The sequence below is a fragment of the Scleropages formosus genome, chromosome 2 (genome assembly GCF_900964775.1).
Source record: "Scleropages formosus chromosome 2, fSclFor1.1, whole genome shotgun sequence".
NCBI lineage: Eukaryota > Metazoa > Chordata > Actinopteri > Osteoglossiformes > Osteoglossidae > Scleropages > Scleropages formosus.
In genome coordinates this window covers 29536291-29547185 of record NC_041807.1, presented here as the reverse complement: position 1 = coordinate 29547185, position 10895 = coordinate 29536291, and the positions used below count along the sequence as shown (strand labels likewise).

General features: G+C 45.3%; 1 protein-coding gene across 1 annotated transcript; it reads left to right on the top strand.

The window, feature by feature from the left end:
- Positions 1 to 2192: 2192 nt before the first annotated feature.
- Positions 2193 to 10816, top strand: srms (src-related kinase lacking C-terminal regulatory tyrosine and N-terminal myristylation sites). The gene is made up of 8 exons (XM_029248244.1): positions 2193 to 2619; positions 4524 to 4645; positions 4905 to 5071; positions 6867 to 7014; positions 8171 to 8329; positions 8663 to 8844; positions 9899 to 10055; positions 10198 to 10816. Exons 1-8 carry the CDS (start codon positions 2264 to 2266, stop codon positions 10395 to 10397), a joined length of 1491 nt encoding a protein of 496 aa, XP_029104077.1. The 5' UTR covers positions 2193 to 2263; the 3' UTR covers positions 10398 to 10816.
- Positions 10817 to 10895: the final 79 nt, after the last annotated feature.

The following is a 10895-nucleotide window of genomic DNA, read 5'->3' as shown; positions in this document are numbered from 1 at the left end:
AGCTAAGGAAACAAGCGGACAGACATTTTCAGTATTTCCCTGCTGGCACCGCATCATTAACTGTCATTGTTTTATCTAAAAGCAAGGCGAATGTCAAAGTAAAAACTGGGAATTAAACACAGGCCATGGTGGTGAGAGTGTCAACTCCTAACCACTAGACCATAAGGGTAACATACTAAAAATGTTAATTGACAGCATTGTCCAAGGTGAATGAGAATTTTAGATTCTATTAACTGATCTATACCAACTGGGATTGGGACAATGGAGTTTTATTATTTATTTAGCAGATGCTTCTTTATTCAAAAGAGCAATCACTATTTTTCTACTGCTGGGTACTCCTGCTGGAAGCCACCCAGTGTATAGGGTGGGTACAGGGTATGCTACCCACTGCTATTAATGCATGCTAAAAGTTAAAATTATATGATTTTTGTACACATATTACAGTTAAGGGGGGCACGGTGGCGCAGTGGGTTGGACCGGGTCCTGCTCTGCAGTGGGTCTTGGGTTCGAGTCCCGCTTGGGGCGCCTTGTGGCGGACTGGCGTCCTGTCCTGGGTGTGTCCCCTCCCCCTCCGGCCTTATGCCCTGTGTTGCCAGGTTAGGCTCCGGTTCCCTGTGACCCTGTATGGGACAAGCGGTTCAGAAAATGGGTGTGTGTGTGTGTGTATTACAGTTAACTCATGCATGACAAAAAGCAGTTACACTGCCAATTACAACTCAGAGTTAACATTAACTGCAGTTACAGTTGTATTCACTTCAGTTATTTATTACACCTGTGGTTATTTATTAGCTCTGAACAAAAACAGCTTTTTCGCTAGAATACATCTATTCACATTCAAACTGTAGGTGCGGTGAGTTTTCCAGCATGAACCTCTACTACAGTAGATAAACTTGCATTACAGAAGTGTGTGCAACACATCTTTTATGGATGTTACACTTACTACACATTTTGATTTCAAGATAAAAACTGAGCTGCATCCCAGTAATCCCATTATCTCGGTTTCATTTTTCCATTCCGTTTGTTCTCCAGTATAGCACAAAACCCATGCTATGCTGGAAGAAAAACACCCTAGCAAGCCCAACAAAACGCTTTCAGGACTGTGTGAGCATCCACAGGAGTTCATAGACTTAAGGTGAGGTCCAAGGTGAGGTCCAAGGTGAGGGTAGTCTTTAGCGCAACACTGCCACCTAAAGGCACGAATAGGGATCGGCGTACATTACGTAAAATACAACAATAAAGCTTTTATAGATATATGTTTTGAGTGAAACAAAAAAAAAAACATTTCTCTGTATATATAAAAATGCTTTTAAAATGTATGGTTATTGTCCATACGGTATGAATATTTCAAACTTCAAGGTGAAAGCCTTGAATATTCAATGTACTGTACTTGTATAGGCTACAAAGGCTAGTGTTAATATGTTGGCAATTGAAGGGCCAGTGTATTTTTAACGGGTTCAGAGAGAGAACAGCTCCCTTTTGTCACACTAAATCTTTTGTGTATGGGTTGAAATATACTGGTGCAGCAGCGCTTGATGCGGATATTGCACTAACAAGGCAAGGTGTTGGAAACTTTTTTTTAAAAAAAAAAATTCCCGTGATTTATTATCCCAAGGCTTACCTGGCGCTTTCAACCAAAGTTACTGACAGTACGTGGCCCATTACGGCAGGATGTTTTATTGGAGTAATTCAGTGCCAGTACCTTAAGGATACTAGACGAGTAGTGAAGGAGTTGAGCTCGAAGCGCCAGCCTTCAGCGCACACGTGCACGGCCCTAAAAGCCACGACACCGAGGCGAGGGGGTCGGATCTCCCCTCCGTCTCGTCCAGCTGCCCCCGCCCCGGGCCCAAGAACCCATTTGCGCGTGTTTGACATGAGAGCAGCGTGGCTGTGGGGCGCGATCCGGCCGACGCAACGTCCCCTCCTGCGTTCCCAAAAGCTTAGCAGCGCTCGAGTCGGTGTGTCCTGTGTGGTTTCCGCATTCCCTGCACCGCCGCGATCCGCGAGCACACAAAACCGGTTCCACCTGTCAGCTCCGCACCGCCCCCGAACAGTCAGTACGGGAGGGTCAGAGGTGTTCGGAGAGCTCCGCTGGAGCCCGGAGCCCAGAACCCACACGCCTCCTTTGCCCGCATCCCCTCGCTCTCTGTCCTCCCCCCCCGCCCTCCAGACCATTCCCTCCTCCTCCTCCTCAATAGAATAGGTTCGGAACGGCGCGTGTGGAATCCCCGGCTGTGAATGCCGGATCCCGGGAGCTCGGCACGGGATGGAGAGGTGCTGTCGGACCTGCATGCCGTGTCTGGCTCGCCTCTGGAACTGCATATGGCCCGAACAGCACTACTCGCCGCGTGCGGAGCCGGAGGAGCCCGCCGAGATCCGCACGGTTGCGGGGGACCTGCGCGTGCCGGAGCCCAAGCGGAGACCCGCGCAGCTGTACGCGGCTCTCTTCGACTTCGAGGCCCGGAGCGAGGAGGAGCTCACGGTGAAGGAAGGTGACAAGCTGTCGGTCATCGAGAAGCGCGGCGACTACGTGCTGGCCAAGAAACTCACGGGCTCGCTCGAGTCCGGCTTGGTCCCGGCCAGCTATGTCACCTTACTCAAAGACGAATTTGCCAAATACAAGTGAGTCTTCTTCTTTTCTTAAAAAAAAAAAAAAAAAATTATTCCACTTCAAGCTGCGCACACTCTCTTCCCATAACGATAATGTGCTCCGAATGAATATTCAACTGCGGTTTTCTTTGAACGCTCTAACGCTGGAGGTTTGTTTCGGCTTTATAAAGCAACGCAGTCCGCACGTGCCGCATTGTCCAGTCATCCACGGGGGGGGTCCTCATTCAGCGGGGGGAGGGACGGACGTAATATGTTTTCAGTGAACTTATTTCCAAATGAACAAACCCAGGACAGTCGACACGAACGGTGTGCTATATATATAGTATAATGCGCGGGACAGTTTCTACATTTATAGCGGCCATTGTTATTTTGTCGAATTGTGACAATAAGGGGACTTTAAGCTGCTGTCGTCAACTGGCACCACTTTTTTGTCTGAAGCAGGATTATCTTAAATAAATATGATGGGGTTTGTGCGCATGAGCAAAGCCAGGCACAGTTCAGATTATAGTGTTGTTCCTGAATAGGAGAAAGTCTAAATTACCCGAAATTATTACAATTAAAAACAACAACTTGTGCCTTGTTTTGATTCAAAGGGGTCCGACCGAGCGTAGTAGAGCCGTCCCGGAGCGGGAACGCGCTGACAGCACAGCCACAGGCAGCGCTCCTCCGCGCTCACTCAGCTCCCTTTTGCGGAGAAGGAACTCGAACAAAGGCGATGAAACAGTAATTAATAAGGCGATATTATGTGGCCGGCAGCCCTTCGCTCCCAGCAGGAGGAGTTTCAGTGAAACTGTAAGGAAGCCGAACGGGTCCGACACAAAGGAGAGACACACACCCTCCCAGTCACGGTGTCACTTCTTCTTTGTGACGCTTCTCGCAGCGACACACACACACACACACACCGCATTCGCGTCTCCGTATTTATCGCACGTTAGCTGTCACTCTGACGTCGTGACTTTCTTCACAATGTATGACAACTTAAATGGTCCACAGTATTGAGTGACACATTGGCCCTGAATGAACCAAATCTAAAATCTCCTTTATAATTTATATATGCCGATTGCCGCGTTGTGGTTTAATAATTATCCAAATTCAAATGCAATTGACCTGTCGTAAAGGAAGTTGTATTATTAGCCTGTCCGATATGAATAACAATGCAGTAATTGCCCATGCAGGGTCACTGTAGTCCGGAGCCTATCCCAGAATTAGGTAACTGTAATTAAATTTCCAACCGGCACGTGGCACAACAGTAGCCTTGCTGTCTCACAGCGCAGGAGAGGTTCCGGAGGACGTGGGTTCGATCCCCTCTCAGTGTGTGTGGTTTTCGTATCTTCTCCCCCTGCCTGCGTGAGCTTCCACCAGGTGCTCTGGTTTCCCCCCACAGTCTAAAAATGTACTGTGTAGGTGTGTGAGTGAGAGAGTGACAAAGCGAAAGTGTGTTTCACCAGTGCATAGTTGAGTGACTCATTGTAAGTAGTGTATCTAGCAGTATAAGTCACCTTGAGCGGTTAAAGTGTGGCCTGATATTACTGCATGGTTCTCAGTAGAAGTTGCTCTGGAGAAAAATGTCTGCAGTTTGTAAATGTATCAAATATATGTCCTCTGTACTACTTAAAAGTAGTATTTTGAAGTATTCGTAGGAGAGGTGTGTATCTGTACAGTTACGAAAATGTAGAGGTGAAGCCAAATGACCCAGCAAGCTAATCTTCATGCTCCTGTGCTGTGTTTAGGGTTGGGGGGGGGTGGCTGTTTTCTCTCCAGCTAACGCATTGTGTATAACAGAAGCAATCCACACAATAACTAATGGACTAGTGTATCGCCAGTGACGTTTGAATACTGTTGTATGTGCCTGTGAGGGTAAATAGGGGAGTGATGGAATGGAATATCTTATTAACGTCGCTCTGTTTCTTGTTGAGGTGGTATTATGGGAACATCAACAGGCAGAAGGCTGAGAAGCTCCTTCTGGCCCAGCAGAACAAGAGCGGCTCCTTCTTGGTGCGCATCAGTGAGAGCAATAGTGATGAGTACACTCTTTCGGGTGAGTCCTTTTTCCTCTGGGGTGTTAAAAGCTGTTCCTGAAGTTACTGCTGAGTGAGTAACTGACATGGCCATGCCAGCAGGGGGTGGAAGAATATAGACCAGTTTTGGGTTGGTGTTCCAGTGCTCTTGCAGGTGTCACAAAATAGTGTCCCTTAAGGTGAATCTTATGCTGTATCATTTACTGGCATGACGGACTGCCAGATTTAAAAATAACGAGTGATGCTTTTACTGAGACGGCTCTGCATTATGTTTTGCAGTCAGGAATGAATCCAAGGTCCTTCACTTCCGGATCCAGCGCTCTTCCATCGGGTCTTACTATGTGTCTTACAAGATTTCATTCGCCACGCTCGACGAGTTGGTGGGCTACTACCAGAAAAACTACAAAAGCCTCGGGGTCCCTCTGGTCTTGCCGTGTGCACAGCAGGTGTGTCAGGTTTCAGGGAGCCTGAACCCTGCATAACTATAGTCCTTCCTTCACCCCCTCCCAACCACCAAAGCATCTTTCACTTCCCATCACACACAGTTAGAACTTTGTACACTGATGTGTCAGTCAGACTTGGCAGCTGTATTGAACCAATTAAAATACTGGTTAGATTTTTGTGTAAAATACTTTCTAGTATCACTAGCAATAAAATAGCTTCATATACGGTGCTTGCGTAACTTAACCCTTTTTTTTTTTTTTTTTTTTACACTTGGCCTTCCGATGCCGTTGCATATGGTATAGAAGTTGGTGTTAATTGACTCCGGGTTTATACGTTACACACAAAATGTGAGCTTGATGCTGACTTAATTATTCCAGCATTACAATGTAAAATACAAAAATAGTCTATGCAATCAGACTTTATTATACACAATTATACTCTACTGTATTAGTGAACTCTGCTTCCCTATTTAACATATGATTAAATAAAAAATATATGTTGGCAAACGGAGCAGTCTTTGACTTCTCAGCAATAACTGAGTCAACAGACTGCAAGAGCTAAAGCTTTGAGACAATGTAGTTTCCAAATTAAAGGTCAAGTACCATAGTTTTACTGATTATTATAAGAAATGCTGCAATTTGAACGGGGCGTTGATGTCGCTCCTTATTATGTAACCCCTTCCTAGTTAAAGCAGCATTTGGAAATTGCAAGGCATATGATCAGGATTCATCTATCCTGAGCTGTACACACCCACTCGTGCGATGAACATCGGTGCATAAAGTGGGAAGAAACAAACTAGGTTTACTTAAGAATCACATGTCTGCAACCATGTCTCTCATTCTCCTAATGTAATGTACAAACTGGATTTCTCTGAGATGGACAGTACGTCGCTTTGGAGAAAAGCATCTGCTAAATGACTAAATGTAAATATGTACGTCAAGGAAGCTAATGAGGACAATTTTACGAGCACAGGACATTTATTCAAAATCGATATGTGATATTTCCTTTTGATGGCGACACTACAGGCAAGTTCGCCTTCTGTGTTTACAGCTGAGTGGTTGATTACAATAGGTCTTTTCTAGTGTACCAAGTCAAATGTGGTGCTGCTGCTGCTGCTGATATGAATCATAGTATGTGACTGGACATGAGGAGGTGAGCAGGTTTCTCTCCACCCCGTAAGGCAACACCACTATTACTATGTAAAGAGCTACTGTGAACTAATCCTCTTGCCTTCATGGAAGGTATTGCTGCTTTGTTTTTAAAAGACAAGGTTTAAGCAGGTTATGTTATTACTACATTTATAATCTTTATTACAGCCTTATTATATTATAATATTAGTGTTACAATTACCTAACCCCAACTTTTTACAGTAGTAGAAGAATGCTTTTTTTCTTGTATTATATCATAGCGCTTTTAACAAGGCGTCATTTAGGAGGTATACAGAGGATGCATCTACAGGTAGCATTATCAGACTTAGACACCAGATTAACTACATATGATTTCATAACACTTAATAATTACAGATCTTTGAAAGCGCAGCTCTCGGGGTGTTTGGGCATGTTACTATAAAAGATTTTCTAAAAAAATAAAATCAAGATCATGCTGGCTTATCCTCCAGTGGCAGCTGTGGACACACTTGAAGGCCCTAATGGACTATTACAGGCCCAAACAACAAAAAAATGCTCTAAATTTACCCCCATAAAAAGATGCAGTTCTTCCTGTGCTTCATTTTATCAAAGGCATTCCAATAATGCTTTTGGGTGCTTTCAGCCCTAACCCAGTTCCATACTGTTGCAGAGGGAGCTGTATGACATGGAGCCCTGGGAACAACCGCGGGAGGACTTCACCCTACACAAAAAGCTTGGGCAGGGGCACTTCGGAGAGGTGTGGGAGGCTGTCTGGACCACCGAAAAAAAGCGGGTAGCCATCAAGATGCTAAAGCAAGGTTAGTGCTGCATTGCACGTGATACTCGGTTACTTACTGAAAGGGGAACTTGTACCTAAAGTGTAACGTAAATGCAAGACCCTGGGAAAAGCTGATATCCACCAAATCATGCAATAGGTTCCAACCACTAGATCCTTCAAATGCAGAACAGATGTGGTTGTATAAGGAAGGGAGAGACTTTATGTAAAGGTGAAAAGTACAGACCTTGGAAGACGTCTGCTGTTTCCTGGCAGCATATAGGTGTCATAAGGTGACACTAATAAATCATACTGATAAATCTGTAGGTTTAAGACGGTTCCTTATAAGAAAACAGCAAAGCTCCACAGCACGTGTTACTTTCACACGTGTTGCTTTCACATGTGTTTTTTTGGCCATGTGTGTCATTCACACAAAAAAGGCAGTTTGTCTGCAAAGGGTTTTGAGGAAGTTTCTGTTTACCACTTTACCGTTTTGGTACTTTTTTCCTTTTGTGAAATTGTACAGCTTGCTGTGTGCTGGAAAATAAAGAACTTATAAAACAATCGCAACGGGAAATTAAGCAACCTCCCTGGATTTCAGTAATTTCAGTAAAATACTACTTTTAACTTTAACTAATTTTTGTGTGTTACTACTTGATAAAGCAAGCAGACAATAAAGCCTTTTTTCATAATATTTGTGAATTGAAGAATAATAGAGGGGGCGCGGTGGCGCAGTGGGTTGGACCGGGTCCTGCTCTCCGGTGGGTCTGTGGTTCGAGTCCCGCTTGGGGTGCCTTGCGACGGACTGGCGTCCCGTCCTGGGTGTGTCCCCTCCTCCCTCTAGCCTTATGCCCTGTGTTGCCGGGTAGGCTCCGGTTCCCCGTGACTCCCTGTGGGACAAGTGGTTCAGACAGACTGTTAATGGAAGTGGACTAATTAAAACTAAATTAGGTGCATAGACCTCTGCACTACAGTGAGACCAATATGTTTAGGAACATGACATCAAAACCTCTTGGTTAGTTGTCCCACAGTAGCTCTTTCAGCAATTTCCGTTCAAGAAGCTAAGAACACGGCTGAAAACAACCACACTTGCCGTGACATTCTAACCTCAGCATTGAAGCGGTGATCGTGTGAGCACGTCTGTAGGCAGTTTTTTTGACAGCTGGCGATGTGTGTGCTCTCATGCTTCTAACCCACAGAGGACACGAGGCAGGACGAGTTTGTGAAGGAGGTGCAGGCACTGAAGAGCCTCCACCACCCGAAACTGATCCAGCTTCTGGCTCTGTGCTCCCGAGGGGAGCCCGTTTACATTGTTACAGAGCTCATGACAAAGGGCAGCCTGAAGAACTACCTGGAGTGTAAGTGCTGGTGGCCACACACCTGAGCTCCAGCACCCATCGCTGCAATTCTGTGTTCACATTCCATACTGTCCAGAGTTGTACAGGTACTCAGCTGGTGAACACAGCGTACCTGTACCGTTCAGCCATCAACACCCTGAGCTTCTCTCTCAACGTTGTCGCCACACTAGCCGTAACGCAAGCCTTGCGTTAAGCATTTTTATAGATATGCATTTCTGGCGTAATGATCTTTCCGCACCTGCAAAAAGAATAAAAGCTAGCAAGAAATAATCTTACAGGTGAGTAAACATCTGTGTGCAAAAGTAGACCTCACATCTGTCTTCCTGATTGCAGCTCCAGAGGGACAGCTGCTGATTTTAGCCCATCTAATCTACATGGCCAGTCAGGTAGCCGAGGGCATGGCCTACCTGGAGGACCGAAGCATCGTCCACAGAGACCTTGCTGCTCGTAACATCCTGGTTGGGGACAACCTGGTCTGCAAAGTGGCTGACTTCGGACTCGCACGTATTATAAAAGTAAATAAAATAAGTATTTTTAATATGATCATACCAGTATGCCTGAATAATGCATATATTGTGACATTGTTTTTACTTACATATAATGTACTTGCGTTAACTTTGGAGGTTAGAATCTATAGAAAATGTAATCTACATTTACATTAAATTGACATCTATTCATGTAGCTGGCGCTTCTCTCCGAAGTAACATACATCTCGAAGAACAACACAAAAGTACATTGCATCAACAAAAGGAGATATCTGGATGCCGACACATGGTTTTTGAGTACAGTCTATTTCTCACATACCACCATTTGAACCAGTATGCATTACATGGAAAAGCCTATATGCAGCTTCACATAATTTCTTTTTTTCAATAAACATAACAAACATGTAAATATATACTGAGCAATCAATCCAAAATAAAAATTTAGAAACCAACACTCAAGACAGTATGTCACATTATACGGCTGTTGTACTGGAACTGGGGTGCGGTGGCGCAGTGGGTTGGACCGCAGTCCTGCTCTCTAGTGGGTCTGGGGTTCGAGTCCTGCTTGGGGTGCCTTGTGACGGACTGGCATCCTGTCCTGGGTGTGTCCCCTCCGGCCTCATGCCCTGTGTTGCCGGGTAGGCTCCGGTTCTCCGTGACCCTGTAGGGGACTAGCAGTTCTGAAAATGTGTGTGTGTACTGGAACTTAATGTCTTTTGAATCCTTAACACAGAGGGCAAAGACAAAGTACGTATGAGCTTATATGTGTCATACATGGAAAAAGGAGTACATAACTGTTTTCATCAAAGTGAAGTTACAGTGTGTTACATTTTAATGTTTCTTGAAATAGATATTAACTAAAGTACGTGTGAAGGGTACAGATGCGGATTCCTCTGTTTGAATATTTAAGCATTTCCCTACCTTTGCTGTTAGGGGAGGGTCTCTGTGAATGAATTACTGCCTGCCTATGTGGTACCGTAACAACGTTTCAGCATTTCCACAGTTTGGAGGTGCTCTGTGAGTGTATGGATGTATACCATCTGTGTGCGATGAGACATGTCTCCACCGCCGGCTCCTCTTACAGGACAGTGTGTACACAGCCAGCAGGAGCACCAAGATCCCGGTGCGGTGGACAGCCCCAGAGGCAGCCCTGCATCAGCGCTTCTCTGTCAAGTCTGACGTCTGGTCTTTCGGAGTTCTTCTCTATGAGATCATGACCAAGGGGAAGATGCCCTATGACGGTGAGAAGGCACACTTAAAAATGTTACACCAGCATGAATACATGAGGAGTGGGGGCTGCTCTGCTTGCTACATTCCAGCGTGTGTTGGGTTTGATGCCCCGTTGAGAGGAAACCCTTTTGTGTGGTGCTCTGTGTCTGGCAGGTAAGACGAACAAGGAGGTGCTGGAGCTCCTGACCTCGGGGTACAGGCTGCCGTGCCCGGGGAGGTGCCCATCCGACGTGTACCGCATTATGAAGGAGTGCTGGAACTCCGAGAGTGCCAAGCGACCCTCCTTCCACGACCTGCACAGCCGACTGAACCAAATGTACTCCAGCTTGTATTATAATACCGTACAAGTGTAGAGGAATGTTCAGAAAGATGTTTTGCTGGACGGTCAGGACTTTGCCTGTTTCTGTTACCTCAGCAGCCTTTGTGCAGATGTTTATTTTTTTACACAAGTCTTTGCTGGTTTATATGCATACTGTCCAAATATGATTTTTTTAAATGAAATTTTTCAAATGAGGAGATGTGCAATATGGACCTTTGCCTCTGAGGGGAAGAGGCAGCGGAAACTCCTGCATCTTTGTGTGTCCTGGGACTCGGAGGCTGTTGCTCAAACAGGGTGAAGCTCAGCTCAACACACACAGGGTGCCTGTTTACAGATTTGTGTCTTGTGGACTAGTATGTGCTATTAAAAACCTCTTATGAGAGGGCAAAAACGGTGTATCTCTGGCAAAAGGGATTTCCAGGAAAGCAGATTTTGAATAACACTCCTGAAAGCTGTGTTGTTGTTTTTTTTTTTTTTTTTTTTTTGTTTCCTTAGGGCGATCAAGTAATAAAAGATGAAAAGCAGTATGGTG

What these genes read in the sequence shown, in the direction of transcription:
- srms (XM_029248244.1), top strand. Translation starts at nt 2,264, where the DNA reads ATGGAGAGGTGCTGTCGGACCTGCATGCCGTGTCTGGCTCGCCTCTGG. An exon ending in CATCAAGATGCTAAAGCAAG is followed by an intron (nt 7,015 to 8,170) that starts GTTAGTGCTGCA and finishes TCTAACCCACAG; the next exon opens with AGGACACGAGGCAGGACGAG. An exon ending in GACTCGCACGTATTATAAAA is followed by an intron (nt 8,845 to 9,898) that starts GTAAATAAAATA and finishes CTCCTCTTACAG; the next exon opens with GACAGTGTGTACACAGCCAG.